Source organism: Prionailurus bengalensis, chromosome B3, assembly GCF_016509475.1.
Source record: "Prionailurus bengalensis isolate Pbe53 chromosome B3, Fcat_Pben_1.1_paternal_pri, whole genome shotgun sequence".
Taxonomy (NCBI): domain Eukaryota; kingdom Metazoa; phylum Chordata; class Mammalia; order Carnivora; family Felidae; genus Prionailurus; species Prionailurus bengalensis.
In genome coordinates, this window is record NC_057355.1 from 26,846,464 (window position 1) to 26,865,040 (window position 18,577).

Sequence of the window (18,577 nt, forward strand, 5' to 3'; positions counted from 1 at the left end):
TTCCTTACCTTGATGAGGTCCAATAGTCCATTTTTGCTTTTATTTCCCTTGCATTTGGAGACATGTTGAGGAAGAAATTACTACAACTGAGGTAAAAGAGGTTGTTGCCTGTTTTCTCCTCTAGGGCTTTTATGGTTTCATGTCTCACGTTTAAGTCTTTCATCTATTTTGAGTTTATTTTTGTGTAGGGTGTAAGAAAATGGTTTAGTTTCATTCTTCTGCATGTTGTTGTCCAGTTCTTCCAGCACCATTTGTTAAAGAGACTATCTTTTTTCCATTGGATACTCTTTCCTCCTTTATCAAAGATTAGTTAGCCATACATTTATGGGTCCAATTCTGGAGTCTCTATTCTATTCCATTGATCTATGTGTCTGTTTTTTTGTTTTGTTTTGTTTTGTATTTTATTTATTTATTTATTTATTTATTTATTTATTTTTGCCAATACCGTACTTTCTTGACGATTACAGTCTTGTAGTAGAGGCTAGAGTATGGGATTGTGATACCTCCCACCTTGGTTTTCTTCTTCAATATTACTTTGGCTATTCAAAGTCTTTTGTGGTTCCATACAAATTTTAGAATTGTTTGTTCTAGCTTTGAGAAGAATGCTGGTGCAGTTTTGATTGGGATTGCCTTGAATGTGTAGATTACTTTGGATAGTACTGACATTTTAACAGTATTTATTCTTCCAATCCATGAGCATGGAATGTTTTTCCATTTCTTTGTGCCTTCTTCAATTTCCTTCAGAAGCTTTCTATTGTTGTCAGCATAGAGGTCTTTTATATCTTTGGTTAAGTTTATTCCTAGGTATTTTATGTTTCTTGGTGCAATTGTGAATGGGATCAGTTTCTTTATTTGTCTTCCTGTTGCTTCATTATTGGTTTATAAAAATGCAACCAATTTCTGTACATAGATTCTGTACACTGTGACTTTGCTGAATTCATGTATCAGTTCTAGCCAACTTTTGCTGGAGTCTTTCGGGTCTTCCATGTACAGTATCATGTCATTTGCAAAAAGTGAAAGCTTGACTTCATCTTTACCAATTTTGATGCATTTTATTTCAATTTGATGTCTGATCGTTGAGGCTAGGACTTCCAACTCTATGTTAAACAACAGTGATGAGAGTGGACATCCCTGTCGTGTTCCTGATCTTAGGGGGAAAGCTCTCAGTTTTTCCCCATTGAGGATGGTAATAGCTGTGGGCTTTTCATAAATGGCTTTTATGATGTTGAAGTATATTCATTCTATCCCGACTTTCTTGAAGGTTTTTGTTAAGAAACAATGCTGAATTTTGCAAATGCTTTTTTTGCATTGATTGACAGGATCATATAGTTCTTATCTTTTATTTTATTAATGTGATGTATCACATTAATTGATTTGCAAGTATTGAACCAGCCCTGCAGCCCAGGAATGAATCCCACTTGAACATGGTGAATAATTCTTTTTATATGCTGTTGAATTTGATTTGCTAGCATCTTGTTGAGAATTTTTACATCCATATTCATCAGGGATATTGACCTGTAGTTCTCTTTTTTTCACTCGGTCTCTGTCTGGTTTGCGAATCAAAGTAATGCTGGCTTCATAGAATGAGTCTGGAAGTTTTCCTTCCCTTTCTAATTTTTGGAACTTGAGAAGGATAGGAATTAACTCTGCTTTAAATGTCTGGTGGAATTCCCCAGGGAAACCATCTGCTCCTGGACTCCTATTTGTTGGGAGGTTTTTGATAACTGATTCAATTTATTCATTAGTTATGGGTCTGTTCAAATTTTCTATTTTTTCTTGTTTGGGTTTTGGTAGTGTGTGGGAGTTTAGGAATTTGTCCATTTCCTACAGGTTGTCCAGTTTGCTGGCATATAATTTTTCATAGTATTCCCTGATAATTGTATTTCTAAGGAATTGGTTGTAATAAATTTTCATTCACGTTTTATATATTTGGGTCCTCTCCCTTTTCTTATTGAGAAGCCTGGCTAGAGGGTTATCAATTTTGTTTATTTTTCCAAAAAAACAACTCTTTGTTTCATTGATGTGCTCTACAGATTTTTTAGATTCTATATTGTTTATTTCTGCTCTGATCTTTATATTTCTCTTCTTCTGCTGGGTTTGAGGTGTCTGCTGTTCTGCTTCTATATCCTTTAAGTATGCTGTTACATTTTGTTTTCGAGATTTTTCTTGTTTCTTGAGATAGGCCTGGATTGCAATGTATTTTCCTCTCAGGACTCCCTTCGCAGCATCCCAAAGCGTTTGGATTGTCGTATTTTCATTTTCATTTGTTTCCATATATATATATTTTTAAATTTTTTCTCTAATTACCTGGTTGACCCATTCATTCTTAGGTAGCATGTTCTTTAATCTCCATGTTTTTGGAGGTTTTCCAGACTTTTTCCTGTGGTTGATTTCAAGTTTCAAAGTATTGTGGTCTGAAAGTGTGCATGGTATGATCTCAATTCTGTTATACTTATTAAGGGCTGTTTTGTGACCCAGTATGTGATCTAATTTGGAGACTATCCCATGTACACTCAAGAAGAAAGTGTATTCAGGGGCGCCTGGGTGGCGCAGTCGGTTAAGCGTCCGACTTCAGCCAGGTCACGATCTCGTGGTCCAGGAGTTCGAGCCCCGCGTCGGGCTCTGGGCTGATGGCTCAGAGCCTGGAGCCTGTTTCCGATTCTGTGTCTCCCTCTCTCTCTGCCCCTCCCCCATTCATGCTCTGTCTCTCTCTGTCCCAAAAATAAATAAACGTTGGAAAAAAATTTAAAAAAAAAGAAGAAAGTGTATTCTACTGCTTTCGGATATAACGTCTAAATATATATGTCAAGCCTACCTGGTCCAATGTATCCTTCAGGGCCCTTGTTTCTTTATTGATTCTCTGTCTAGATGATCTGTCCATTGTTGTAAGTGGAGTTTAAAGTCCTCTGCAATTACCACATTCTTACCAAAAAGATTGCTTATGTTTGTGATTAATTGTTTTATATATCTGGGGGCCCTTCTTCTAGTTTGTCTGATATAAGTATGGCTACTCCAGGTTTCTTTTGACTTCCAGTAGCATGATAAATAGTTTTCCATCTACTCACTTTCAATCTGAAGGTGTTCTTAGGTCTAAAATGAGTCTCATGTAGACAGTAAATAGATGAGTGTTGTTTTTTTTATCCATTCTGATACCCTATGTCTTTTGGTTGGAGCATTTAGTCCATTTACATTCAGTGTTATTATTGAAAGATATGGGTTTAGAGTCACTGTGTTATTTGTAGGTTTTTATGCTTGTAGTGATATCTCTGGTACTTTGTGGCCCTTGCAGCATTTCACTCAGAGTCCCCCTTAAGATCTCTTGTAGGGCTGGGTTAGTGGTGATGAATTCCTTCAGTTTTTCTTTGTTTGGGAAAACTTTTATCTCTCCTTCTATTCTGAATGACAAGCCTGCTGGATAAAGGATTCTTCGCTGCATATTTTTCCTGTTCGACACATTGAAGATTTCCTGCAATTCTTTTCTGGCCTGCAAAGTTTCAGTAGATAGGTCTGCTACTACCCTTATGTGTCTACCTTTGTATGTTAAGGCCTGTTTATCCCTAGCTGCTTTCAGAATTCTCTCTTAGTCCTTGTATTTTTCCAGTTTCACTATGATATGTTGTGCAGAAGATCAATTCAAGTTACATCTGAAGGGAGTTATCTGTGCCTTTAGGATTTCAATGCCTGTTTCTTTCCCCAGATTGGGGAAGTTCTCAAGTATGATTTGTTCAAGTACACCTTCAGCCCCTTTCTCTCCTTCTGGAATTCCTATGATATGGATATTGAGTCACTTAGTTCTCTAATTCTCCCCTTGTGATCCTGGATTTTCTTTTAATCTCTGTTTTTCTCAGCTTCCTCTTTTTCCATAATTTTATCTTCTAATTCACCTATTCTCCCCTCTGCCTCTTCAATCCGTGCTGTGGCTACCTCCATTTTATTTTGCACCTTATTGATAGCATTTTTAATTCATCATGACTATCTTTGAGTCCCTCGGTCTCTGTAGCAATAGATTCTCTGCTGTCTTCTATTTTTTTTTCAAGCCCAGTGGTTAATTTTATGACTATTATTCTAAATTCTTGTTCAGTTATGCTGCTTAAATCTGTTTTGATCAATTCTTTAGCTGTCACTTCTTCCTGTAATTTCTTTTGAGGAGAATTCTTCTGTTTCATCATGTTGGCTAGTTTTTTGCCCTTTATGAGTTTAAAAGTTTGTTATGTGATCTATACCTGCAAGCACTGTTGTATTAATGGTTGGTTATACACTGTCCTTGCCTGGCACTTCAGGAGGTGTTTTTTGGAGAGTGTTACTTTCTCTCTGTTGTTGTGACCTTGGTTATTTTATTTCCCTACTTGTAGTGATGTTTGGATCTGCCACCAAAGCACCATCTGCGCTTTGATATGTTCCTTGAAGTAGCCCTGTGTTCTCTCACATTGTCCTGTTTATTCCTGGTAGACTCAGTCTCTTTTTCTCCCAGACTCTTGGACTTTAAAGTCCTTTGGCTTCAACCTTTCTTTGGGAGACATAGGAAGTATGGATCCCCCTACTTCTCTGCCATGTTGGCCCTTCTCTCAGATGTTGGTGGATATTGGATCACAGATGGGCTGATACTGGAGTCTCTAATTTAGATTATTATAGACATGGGACCCTCTTTTCATATTGGTGAGTTCTATCACTTCTCATGTTTGACATGTTATCTCATTCTAAAAAAGTTCATCCTAATGATACTATATGTGAAAATAAAGACCTACAAATTAGCTGCAATGAATATAAAGTCATTCCTTCATCAGAATCCATTTCTGTTGAAAATAGTCTGTGGAAATTATGTTTAATGTATTTAACCCAATGGGTCAACTCAGCTAGGAAAATAAAGATGTCTTAGAGTGCTAATTAACAAATGTAATCATAACCAAATTCAGGACCAGAGGGAAAAAAGAGCACAGAGGGCATTCCCCAATGCATCACTAATGGAACTGGCAGCTAGTGTAATGAGTCTTCCTAAGGGGTAGGCAGTCCTCACAAACCTGGAAATGTAAGAAAAACTGCACTTCAGAGAAGTGAACTGACTTACCTGTCAAAACTCACCACTGGCAACTAGTGTTATCAGAGTCTCTGTATCTCAGGAGTCTTTCCATTAGCATAGTCCAAGTCTAACTGATAATCTAGCTGTAACATATCACAGAAATGCCATACACCTGAGCTAACCTTTCTGTTCATCTAGTATTAGGATCAGGACAGCACCTTCCAGAAACTGTTGTCCCCACTGCCTGTCACCTTTCAGGTGACACTGGGCATGCTCATGCTCTTCTAACAGACTTTCTCTCACTGCCTTGCAGCACCATGACTCCTCCCTGTGTCTCCTGCTCCTGCTCTTATGCTGTCCCTCCTAACACTGCTTCTTCTGTCTCAGGACTTCCTCATCATTTCAATCATTTTCCTCTCTCCTGTTGGCTTAGCTCATTCCTTCCCATATCTATGCTGAGGTTTCCTGCATGCCTACTTCCAACCCAGAACTTCCTTTATGGACTCCAGATGCTTGAAACTACCTGTCCATGTAATGTCTCCTCCTGAAGGTCTAAAAAAAGCATTTCAAACTCAGCATGCCTCAGGATAATGTGAATTCTCTAATTCTTCTAATTCTTCTCACCCATGTGTCAGTGAAGTCCACCACCAGCTGCTGGGTACTTCTCCTTTCTCACCCCCACATTCAGTGTATGAGATCCTAATTGCAGGTAAGTTGTGGCCATGAGGTGTTACAGGTACTTCCTCATCAATCTTAAAGTAATGTGATTGAGAATCTGAAATGAAGGTGAGCCTCAGCAAACCAGAATAGGGACATGGCCCTTCCAGGGATTCTTTATAGAAACTCTGATCCCAGGGCTGTCTGCTCTGGTAGGATGCAGTGCTACCACCTGCTTGGTCAAATGAGGGAGTTGTCCAAATCTGAAATTGCTTCTGCAAGTGGATTAATTTGTCATTATACCTATTTAGACAAATATGTCAGTCTCAAAATGGAAGAAGTGTTTAATTCAGTCAAACAGATTGAAGGCAAAAATATATAAAATAACAGTTGTTTTTATTTCTCTCCTCTCTGACTTAGTTTGTGTTTTTAGGTGCAGTTTCGAATTTTAGTAACTGAAATTCTCTCTGTTACCAATAGTTAAAAATAAAACAAAATAACACAAAAGCCACTAAATGGTATCCCTGAATTTATGGCACCACTGCCAAGAATGAAATGCGCTGCTCCCACTCCCCACTTGTGATAAAGTGGCAGCTCCCTAGTCTTAACCTGGGACTTTTCTGGGTTGCTTCTGGCTGACTTCAAGAGTGATTCTTGGCTCTCCCACAGGCTCACCATAAATGCAGAGTGCCAGCTACAGCTGCACAACTTTCCCATGGATGAACATTCCTGTCCACTGATTTTTTCCAGCTGTGAGTACTAACTTGGGGTATAAATGCTTTGTAAAGGAATGTGTAGCTTCTATTGATTTTAGGCAGATAGACATGTGATTAGCATCATAGCATCACTGTGCAACCAGAAAGAGTTGATAATGGTTTTGATATTAGACACATGGGCATTTTGTCTCCAGACATTATTACATAGGATGCATGTTACTGAATAGGTATCTTTGAAAAAACTGTGATAAGCTTGACCATTCCTTGTAATATTGGAAGAGTCAAAAATTGGTGAACAGTCGACTTACCAAAGACCTTTGTGCTAATGGATTGTGCATGTTATTTGGAAGTATGTAAAATTCATTTGCAATATTTTGGGGTTTAGTATCATCCTCAAGCAAGCTGTTTTATATTCTGAATAGAAAGATTAAAAAATTCATTTAAATACATTTATATTTGTCTCATTGCACTCTTGTAGGGTGTAATTTTTTTGGTACTGTATCTTCCAATAATTACTAACAAGTAATCTTTCACAGATTCTTAAAGACAAAATCTAATACATACAAAGATACATATAAAAGGAAATATCAAATTTATGTGTTTATATAAAAATAACTTTTTAAGTAATAGTCAATATAGATCTGTAGAATTTAGTATACTTCAATTTAAATGTGTTAATCACAAGTAGTTAAGTATTACTCATAAGAATTTAGTTAAATTTATTGACCTTTTATAAAATTGCATACAGTGCTTGACAAACAAATGTGATGAAATCTAAAGCAGAAGGTTTTGTGGGTTTCTTCACTGGAAGTGAAAGATGAAAATGAAATAAGTGATGAACACACTTTATAGTTCATTTTGGATCCAGAAAAAGACAAGATAGAAAGCAAAATTTCACTAATCTCCTAGGTTGGGTAAATATATATATACATATATATATGTGTGTGTGTGTGTGTGTATTTTAATGTTTATTTATTTTTGAGAGAGAGAGAAACAGAATGCCAGAAGGGGGAGGCAGAGAGAAGGAGACACAGAATTTGGAGCAGGCTCCAGGCTCTGAGCTGTCAGCACAGAGCCTCATTTGGGGGCCTGAACTCATGAACCGTGAGATCATGAACTGAGCTGAAGTCAGAGTTTAACCGATTGAGCCACCCAGGAACCCCAAAAAATTTTTTGTAGAGATTAATTTAATTGGTTGATTCCCAATTTAAAGCAATACATTCCCTGAACCATTATGCTGTTGATAACACAAATTTTCAACACTTACTAAGTAAATGTCTAAAGTATATGAATGTCTGATAAAGTTGTCTGTAGATTACTTTAGGCCTGCTATTCTCTATTTAATTACTTTACCAGTTATGGAACCATTCAGAGGCACTTAGATGGCTCAGTCAGTTGAGCATCCAACTCTTGATTTTGGCTCAGGTCATGCATGATCTCACTGTTTGTGAGATCAAGCCCTGCATTAGGCTCTGTGCTGATAGTGGGAAGCCTGCTTGGGATTTTTTTTCTCTCATTTCTCTCTGCCCCTCCCCTGCTCGTGCTCCCTCTCTCTCTCAAAATAAATAAATAAACTTAAAAAAATTATGGAACCATTCAAATAGTTTAGTTCTTTGTGAGTCACTTTGGTATATATGCATATAATTTTCTTAGTGACTTTTCCACTTCACTGTTTATTAGTGTCTTCAATCAATTCAATTTAGCTATGTAGATCCTTCCAACGCCCTGGTATGCTATTAATTCACCTATTGACTTTATAATTTCAATGATTGTTTCTCATTATTAGACATTCTAATTTTTTTCTTTTTTCTAATTTTTTATGCAATTTGACAGCACCTTATTTCTTCACTAAATGTTTAATGTCATCTTCCATTTATTCAAATTTTCAAAATGTTCTGGTGTCTTTGTTGGAGCAATTTGCAGAATTCGTTGTTTTGTTTTACTCCATTACATGGAATTAATTTGCTTTTCTGATGAATTAGTAATTAGTTCATTTGAACTCATGTTTCTTGGAATTTTTTCTGTGGTATTTCTTTGAGGCTTACATTTAAAACAGTTTTTTTTTTCTAAAGATGTTTTGCTCTGGCTTTGCCTGGTTGTCTCTATTACTTTAAAGATTAAGCTTGGATTCCTGGGCCACATAGAATACGTGAATTCTAGCTACATGTCTGATTTCAGGCTGTGTTTTTACATTCTTGGGAAGGACTTTTTTGCTTTTTTGTTGTTCCCAAAGCCAAATATGGACAAGGAATCTCCTTTTAGGGAAAATTTCTCCTCAGTCTACAAGCTGAGGTTTTTCCCTTCCCTGTGGAAGCACCTCAAATGTCCATTGACAGATGCATAGATAAGTAAAAAAAAAATGGTCCATACATACAATGGGATATTATTCATACTTAAAAAAGATGGGATTTCTGTCACATGCTGCAGCAAGGATGAAATTTGAGAGCATGATGCTAAATGAAATAACACAATCACAAAAAGACAAATACTGTATTGTTTCACTTATTTGAGGTATCAGAGCGCAGTCACAATCAAAGGACAGAATGTCAAAAGTTGGTCACCAGGACCTGGAGGTAGAGGGAATGAGGAGTTACAGTTGAATGGGTATATAGTTTTATTTTTGTAAAATAAAAAGAACTCTGGAAATGGATAGCGGTGATAGCTACACAACATTAATATACTTAATATCGCTGAACTGTACACTTACCATTTGACATTATGTGCATTTTACCACAACAAAAACATTGAACAAAAAGTGTAATAACTAGAATAAAATATTCATTCGAGGGCTCAGCAGCAGATTTGAGCATAAAGAAGGAAGAGTCAGCATACTTAAATACAGATTCATTATCTTTTTTAATGTTTATTTATTTATTTTGAGAGACAGTGTGTGTGTGTGTGTGTGTGTGTGCAAATAAGGGAGGGGCAGAGAGAGGAAGGGAGATTTTCCCAAGTAGGCTTCATGCTGTCAGTGCAAAGCCCAATATAGGCCTCAATCTCAGGAACCGTGAGATCATGACCTGAGCCAAAACCAAGTCAGATACTCGACTAACTGAGCCACCCAGAAGTTCTAAATTCATTTTCATTATAGAGTCCAAAAAACATAAATACAAAAGAATTAAGAAAAATGAACAGAGACTCAGAGACTTATGGAATATAATTAAGCTTAGCAACACGTGCATAAGGAGAATCCAAGAAAAAGAGGAGAGAAGAAGAAAGCAGAAAGAATATTTGAAGAAATAATAACCAATAACTTCCCAAATTTGATGAAATATGTGGATTTACACATCCAAGAGCTCAATGAATTTCAAATAGCATAAACTTAAAAATATCTATACTTGGGCATATTATAATCAAACTGTCAAAAGGCAAAGACAAAGAGAAAGCAACAAGAGAAAAGCAACTCATAACCAATAATTAGTCCTTAATAAGATTAGCAGCTGATTTCTTATCAGAAACCATGGAGGCCAGAAGGCAAGGAGATGACATTATTTAAAGGCTGGAAGAAAGACTATCATCCAAAGTTTCTATATACAGTAAACCTACCCTTTAAAACTGAAGAAAAACATTTCCAAATCAATTAGAATGGAGAATTTATTGCTAGCAGACAAACCTATCCTACAAGAAGTACTAAAGGCAGTCCTTCAAGCTGAAATGAAAGAACATAAGGGGGTAGAAATGAAGCTATATGAGCAAAAAAAAATTTACATTCTATTAAAATTAATTTCATACTAATCCATAGTAGATTGTTTTAAGACATTAATTGTAGGGGCGCCTGGGTGGCGCAGTCCGTTAAGCGTCTGACTTCAGCCAGGTCACGATCTCGCGGTCCTTGAGTTCGAGCCCCGCGTCAGGCTCTGGGCTGATGGCTCAGAGCCTGGAGCCTGTTTCCGATTCTGTGTCTCCCTCTCTCTCTGCCCCTCCCCCGTTCATGCTCTGTCTCTCTCTGTCCCAAAAATAAATAAACGTTGAAAAAAAATTAAAAAAAAAAAAGACATTAATTGTAATAGGATAATCACAAAAAATTAGCTAAAAGTAAAATTAAAGGAAATGACACAGAACTTAAATTTTTGCACTAAAAGATAGCTATTTAACACACAAAAAAGACAATAGTGAAGAAATAGGAACAAAAATGACATGACATAGATAACAAATAGTAAAATGACAGACATAAATTCTATCATAGATAGACAATTATTCTATCATATTAAGAGGGATATTGCTTTCTATTCTTGATCTGTGAATTTTCTGTAAATTGTTCTTATGAATATAAATTGAAAATATGTATTAGGAGCCACAGAAATAGTTATCTTTGGTCATCCTTCAAAATTATTTTCCCCATTGTAGTCTGTCAGAAATATGTTTCTATTTTTCTTTATCTAGTGCTCTCACTAACTCCAAGAAACTTGTATTCTATACAAATGCTAAGGTTTACCCTTAGCCCTTCTTAGCTCTGTACCACCCTTTCGTATGCCATGTGTAGGGGTTGCAAATGCAATGAAAAAAAGCCACATTGAGAATTTCAATGAATGACTTCGGCTACCATATGTATTTTTTTCCTTCATAAGTATACAACAAGAAGCATGACTTCATGTTTGACTAGCTAACATTTAATTTTAGTCTCTAGCATACAAGTCCTAGTAGAGATTGTGGCAAACTACATAAAATGTCTGTGAGACAGTCACTTTTCAATGTTGGCCAGATCTTACTTAGATGGAACACAGAAAAGATTTTGCCAGATACTTTTTTTTTTCAAGCAGGAGATCTGAATTTTTATATGAAAGGTTCCAGTATTGTTTAAAACTTGACAACAAATTCATTTAAAATTAAATGTATAATTAAAACATTTTGAAGGTTAAAACTCTACTGGCCAAAATATCCATGAGCTGGATTCAATCCATAGGCAACAGCACAATCTCTGTATTAGTTTTTCCTCTGTTTGACATTCATTTTAAATTGTGTAAATATTTGTCTGAGTAGCATTGTGGTCTCTCCATTTCCAAAGTCTTTATTTTCAGATTAACACTCCTTGATCTTTTTTCATCATACAGTGATTAGTGCTGTTTACTGGAAATGCAATGCAAACCAAGGGTGTAATTTAAAATTTTCTAGGAGCCATGTTTTAAAACATTAAAAGAAACATGAAATTAACTTTAATATTATTTTTATTTAATACAATTTATCCAAAATGTCATCATTTGAACATGTAATCAATATGAAAAAAATAATGAGATATTTTTATAAATTAGTTTGGGATAGTTTTATACTGAGTCTTCAATATTCAACGTGTATTTTATGCTAACTTCACATTTTAGTTTGGAGTAGTCACATTTCAAGTGCTCAGTAGTTTACTTATATCTCATGGCTAACTTTTATTGGAAAGCACAGTCTTAGACATCCCTCAGATTTCCAAACCAGCTACTCATTTCCTTTAAAACTGTGTGTTTTGTTTAATATCAATAATGTTCTTGATTCTTCTTTCCGCAAATTTTGCTCCCTGTTTAGATAGCTTACGGAAATACCTAGGTATAAAGTTAACCAAAAAAGTGAAATTACTGTATTTTGAAAATTATCAGACATTAATGAAATAATTTGAATAAGACACAATAAATGGAAACATATTTCATGCTCATGGATTGAAAGAATCACTATTGTTAAAATGTCTGTACCACCCAAAGCAATCTAAAGATCCAATGCAATCTCTATCAATATTCCAATGTCTTTTGCGAAAAACAGACATAGATCAATGGAACAGAATAGAGAGTCCAAAAAGCCCATGCATATATGCTCAATTAATTAATGACAAAGGAGCCAAGAATATGCAGTGGGGTAAAGGATAGCCTCTTCAAGAAATGGTGTTGGGAAACTGGACATCCATATGCAAAAAGAAAGAAGAAGGAAAGGGAGAGAGAGATAGAGAGAGAGAGAAGAAAGAGAAAGTTGACTAGTAACTTACACCATACACAAAAATTAACTCAAATGTATGAAATACTTAAATGAAAGACCTGAAACCATAAAACTCCTAAAGGAAACACAGGCTGTAAGTTCCTTAACATAGGCCTTGGTGATGATATTTTGAATCTGACACCAAAACCAAAACCAGCAAAACCCAAAAATAAACAACTGGGAATGCAGCATACTAAAGGCATTTGCACAGCAAAGGAAACAACTAAATGAAAAGGCAACCTATTGAGGAGGATAAAATTTTGCAAATCATTTATATGATGAAGGACTGATATCCAATATATAAAAAGCACTCATACTATTCAATAGAGAAAAGACTATTTGATCAAACTTTTCTTTTAGTAATGCCCCCTGGCATCCCTTTTTGTCTTCCTTTTAAAACACATCTGCCTTGATGAGATAGAAAAAAAAAAAAAGCAATGGAGACCAGTTTCAGTTGATCAAATTCCCCAGTTCTGTGGCTCTGAAATTAAATTCATTTCTACTTAATTTGATTCAGACACTGGCTCACTGTCTTCACATCCCTTTATGGCCGCAGGATCTCTGAGGAATGTTGACTTGGAAAAAGATTCTAAAGGCATGCCAGGAGACTCATGCTCCAAGTTAAATCTCAAAGCCTAGAGGAGGGCATCAGCTGCATCTCATGGTCAGTTGAATTGTATCCCTTCAGGGCAGAAAGGCAGGCTGAGCAAGACTGGAAGGCTTCACTTAACTTCATCATCAGGCTCCGGCAACATCCGTTTGGCTGTGCAGAGATACAAACCAGAAAGATTTATTTTTAAGGGTCACTAATACTTCCTTTATTCCTATGTGTGCAGCAGACAGAGTAGAGCCAAATGTATTTTATTCTAAACCCAGTTTATTCAACCGTGTTGAATAAAATATCAACCCTGTTGATGTGACCTGGAGAGGGAACTAAGTACTCTTGGCTCATCAAAATGCTTTTATAACTGGTGTGTATCTTAAAATAAGATGAAACAAAATTGCTTGTTTCCTGAATGCTGCCCAAGTGCCTTAATGAGGTGGGCCTTCTGCCAGGTAGAGCATCCTGGCAGGTGGGACTCTCTCCCATCCCTTTTGCTTTGGCAAGAAAGGAACCACACAGCTCCTTGCAAGTTCTTTCTCTCTGTTGGAAGAGTTAATCACCAAATAGCAGATGGTGTTAAATGCCAGCAGTTGTCCTGTGTCCTCTGAAGCAAATGCTCAGGTGTGAGACTTCCAAAAAAATAAGAAGAAATAAAGAAAAAAAACCCCACATCATCCAAGGGGACAGTGGTGGTTAATTTTATGTGTCAATTTGACTATATGGGATGTTTGGGTAACTGGTAAAACATTTCTGGGTTTGTCTGTGAGGATGTCTCCAGAAGAGAGTTTAATATTTAACTGGTAGACTAAAGCAGATCACCCTCACCAACACTGGTGGACATTATCCAATCCATTGAAGACCCAAATAGAATACAAAGGCAGAGGAATATGGAATTTGCTCTCTTTACTTGGGCTGGAACATCCATCTTCTTCTGCCCTTAGGTGTTGCTGCTCCTGGTTCTCAGGCCTTCAGACTCAGACTGGGACTTACATGATTAAGTCCCAATTGTTGGGCCCATGGACTCAGACTTATACAGGCATACCTCATTTTATTGCACTTCACTTTATTGTGCTCCGCAGATACAGTGTTTTTCTAGAAATTGCAGGCAACTCTGTTGGCAACTCTGTGGCAACTCTGCATCGAGCAAGTCTACTCATGCCATTTTTTTTTCTTTTCAACAGAATTTGGTCTCTTCATATCTCTGTGTCACATTTTGGAAATTCTCACAATATTTCAAACTTTTTCATTATTATTATATTTGTTATGGTGCTCTGTGTCAGTGATTATGACTCATTGAAAGGTCAGATGATGGTAGCATTTTTTTAGCAATAAAGTGTTCTATTTTTTAATGCTTATTTATTTATTTATTTATTTGGGGGGAAAGAGTGTGAGGGGGGAGGCGCAGAGAGAGAGGGAGGGAGAATTGCAAGCAGACTTTGCACCTGACACAAGGCTTGATTTCACGAACCATGAGATCATGACGTGAGCCAAAATCAAGAGTCAGACACTTAACCGACTGAGCCACCCAGTACCCCTAAAAAGTATTTTAAATTAAAGTACATGCATTGTTTGTTTGTTTGTTTTTTGGATATAACACTACTCCACACTTCATAGAGTGCAACATATTGTAAATACTAGGAAACCAACAAACTCATTTGTCTAGCTTTATTGTGATATTCCCTTCATTGTAGTGATCTGGAACTGAACCTGCATTTTCTCTAAGGTATCCTTACACCACAAACTTTTCTGGGTTTTCAGCTTACAGATGACAGATAATGGGACTTCTTAGCCTCCATAACTTCATGAACCTATTCCTGTAATAGGTCTTCTCTTATGCCTGTGCCGATGCCTATCTATATCTGTCTATCCTATTGATTCTCCCTCTCTAGAGAACCCTGACTGATACCAGGAGGAAGTTCCCACCCTTCCAGCCTACCAAATATGTGGATTTCAAGGTCTCAAATGCTTCAGTATCTGCTTGAATCTACCTAATTTGGTTGTAGCTAGAGGGAGCTCTGTGGCATGTTTGGGAGACACAATTGAGTCTAGCAGCCTACCCCTTTCAGTGAGAATCAAGACAACACCCTGAAAACCATGTTTCCCATGAAGAACCACACCAGACAGGCTTGTGCACCAGGTGAGGTGGACTTTTCCACCTTCTCTTTTCTTGCCCATACTCCTTAAGGTGTTTACTCTACACCTGGCAGACAGCTCAATTACCCATATGTTCCTGGATCTCTGGCCTCTCCAGTTTTGCTTACCCCTGCCTTCCCATTGCTGTAGACTTGCACACCTTGGAGGATGGGAGGGTGTCCACTAGCTGGTAATAACTGTGAATGCCTTGTACAATGAAAGTGATGGCATCCACAACAGAAATTACAGGGCTTTGGGATTCCCTTCATGTTACTGTGACCCTCAATGTGGTGAAAACTCATTGAAGTGCAAACCACTGCTACACATGATTGCTGTGGCTCCACTGTCCAGTATTGAAGGTGGGTTATTTTTATTCTGGCTTTAGGTGAAGTAAGTGGTTCGTAGAGGTTAAGGACCTGATCATGGCAGAACAAAGAATGCCCCACTGCAAGAGAGGAGTTGTGACTCTGAAGACCGTGCTCTTCTCTTTTTTTTTTCTTTTTTCCTTTAATAATGATATTCAGCCACTTTTATTTTATTTTTCAAAGTCGCTTTATTAAGGTATTATCAACATATAAAAAACTGTACACATTTAATGTGTACAACTCAGTAAATCTGGGGGTAAGTATTCACCCATGAAACCATCACCACCTTCAAGCCTATATATATATATATATATATATATATATATGTATATATATATACATCACATCCCATATTTTCCTGAAGATCCATTTATTATTTTTTTCATTTTGTCATAACCACACTTAACATAATATCTAATCTCTATTAAATTTTATGTTAATAGTACAGTATTGTTAGCTATATCACCATGCTGTAGAGAGGATCTCCAGAATTCATCTTGTGTAACTGCAACTTTGTGCCCTTCAAACCTTATTTCCCCCTCCTTCTAGTCCCTGCCAGCCATTTTTCAACTCTCAGCTACATGTTTAACTGTTTTAGACTCCACATGTGAGATCGTGTACTATTTATCTTTCTGTGTCTGGCTTATTTTATTTAGCATAGTGCCCTCAAAGTTTATCCATATTATTGGGAATAGCAAGATTTCCTTCTTTTTTAAGGATGAATGATATTCTATTGCATGTGTGTATATGTGTGTGTGTGTGTGTGTGTGTGTGTGTGTATAATGTATATATTAGAAACTTCTTCATCCATCAATGGTCCCTTAAGTTGTTTCCATGTCTTAGCTGTTGTAAATAATGTTGCAATGAACATGGGTGTGCAGATCTCTTTGATTTCATTTTCTTTGAATACATTCACAAAAGTGGAATTGCTAGATTGTATGGCATTTTTATTTTTAATTTTTTGAGAAACCTCCATACTGTTTTCCATAATAGGAGAACCAATTTACATTCCCACCAATAGGGCACAAGGGTTCCCTTTTCTCTATATCATAGCCAACAGTGTTATCTATTGTCTTTTTTATAATAACCATTCTGACAGGTGTAAGGTAACATCTCATTGCCATTTTGATTTGCACTTCCTGATGATTAGTGATATTGAGCACTTTTTTGTGTACCTGTTGGCCATCTGTATGTCTTATTTCAAAAAAAATGTCATTCAGGTCCTTTCACCATTTTTAGTCAGATTATTTTTCCCTACTGAGTTGTGTGAACTCTTTATATATTTTGGATATTAACCTCTTATCGAATTTATGGTTTGCAAATATTTCCTCCCATTTTGTAGATTGCTTTCCATTTTGTTGTTTCATTTGCTTTGCAGAAGCTTTTTGTTTGATGTACTCCCACTGTAGCCAGCTGGCCCTAAATGCCCTGTATCAGTGGGTCCCTGGAGGCATCCTGCCCCTTTCTCAAATGAGGGAGGGTGGATGGTACAGTGGCAGGAAGGTCAGGGAGGTGCCAGAGAAGGTGATCTTTCAGCATCCTGCAGATCCTATTATATAGCAGCAAGACCACTCCTTTTTCCATATAAAGGTTATGCAGCAAATGGTCTTATACATGTGCCTATAGTCAAAGCTGGATCACATGGAGAAGAGTGTGATTTGTGACTCATGCACTGGAATGTACACAGGTGCAGTCTGCCCATTCCAAACACTGAATGCCTGAAAACAAAGTGGAAGTCAGAAGGTCTTAGAGTGAAATCTTCCCACTGCCACCACTTCTCACTGTATAGGTATTTGCATATTGTTTAACCTCTCTGAACATTATTTTCTCATCTATGAAATAAGAATCATAACACCTACCTCATCTGTCACTGTGAAGATTAAGTGACAGAGTGTATATATTATGGGAGCCACCCACCCAGGAGTCCCCAAGAGATCAGGAGGGAGTCATTTGATTGTCATTACTGTGTATAACCCTGTTACTGAAGAGAGTATTGGGAATGAGAAGTCTTCAAGGGAGAGGCCAAGGACATGGAACAAGGTTTTCTGGGCTGGAATCCAGCTGCCTCCTCACTCACTATAGAACATCAGGGAACTTCATTTACCTCTCTAAACCTATTTATTTATTTATTTATTTATTTAGCTTTTGTTTTAATATAGTGTTATATTAGTTTCAGGTATACAATATACTGATTAAATAATTCCATACAATACCCAATGTTCATCACAAATGCATTCCTTAATTTCCATCACCTATTTCACCCGTACTCTCACCCACCTCCCCTCTGGTAACCATTAATTTGTTCTCTATAGTTAAGAGTCCATTTGTTGGTTTCTCTATCTCACTCTCTCTCATTTTTTCCCTTTTCTTTTTTGTTTTGTTTCTTAAATTCCATGTATGAGAGAAATCATACGGTGTTTGTCTTTCTCTGACTGGCTTATTTCACTTAATAGCTCCATCAGTTCCATTGCAAATGGCAAGATTTTATATACTAGCCAAAACAATCTACAGATTTAATGAAATCCCTATCAAAATTCTGACAGCATTTTTCACAGAACTTCGACAAACAATCCTAAAATTTGTATGGAACCACAAAAGACCATGAATAACCAGAGCGATCTTGAAAAAGAAAAAGAAAATAGGAGGTATCATAAACCCAGATATCAAGATACACTACAAAGCTATAATAATCAAAACAGTGTGGTAATGGCACAAATAGACACATATATTAATAGAACAGAATAGAAAAACCCAGAAATAAACCCACAATTTTATAGTCAATTAATCTTCAACAGAGGAGGAAGCAATATACAATGGGAAAAAGACAGTCTCTTCAACAAATATGTTGGGAAAATTGGGCAGCTACATGCAAAAGAATGAAACTGGATAACTTTCTTACACCATAAACAAAAATAAATTAAAAATGGATTAAAGACCTAAATTTGAGACCTGAAACCATACAAAATCCTAGAAGGGAGCTCAAGCAATAGTTTCTCTGATCAGCAGTAGTAACATTTCTCTAAATGTTTTGAAACCTCCCTCCTCCCATCTGCAAGGTGAGAATAGCAGCAAGTTACAAAATGATGGAAAAGGACTAGGGTCACTCCCTTTAGAGATTCTTAGTTGGTTTAGCCAACCA

General features: G+C 36.7%; 1 protein-coding gene across 3 annotated transcripts in view; it reads left to right on the forward strand.

The window, feature by feature from the left end:
- GABRG3 (gamma-aminobutyric acid type A receptor subunit gamma3) overlaps positions 1-18,577 on the forward strand; it is a 718,893-nt gene that overhangs the window by 398,409 nt on the left and 301,907 nt on the right. For all 3 annotated transcript variants that reach the window (XM_043554901.1, XM_043554902.1, XM_043554903.1), the window contains exon 5: positions 6,344-6,426. In XM_043554901.1, the coding sequence (XP_043410836.1) occupies positions 6,344-6,426 (83 nt within the window). The remainder of the gene's footprint in view (positions 1-6,343; positions 6,427-18,577) is intronic.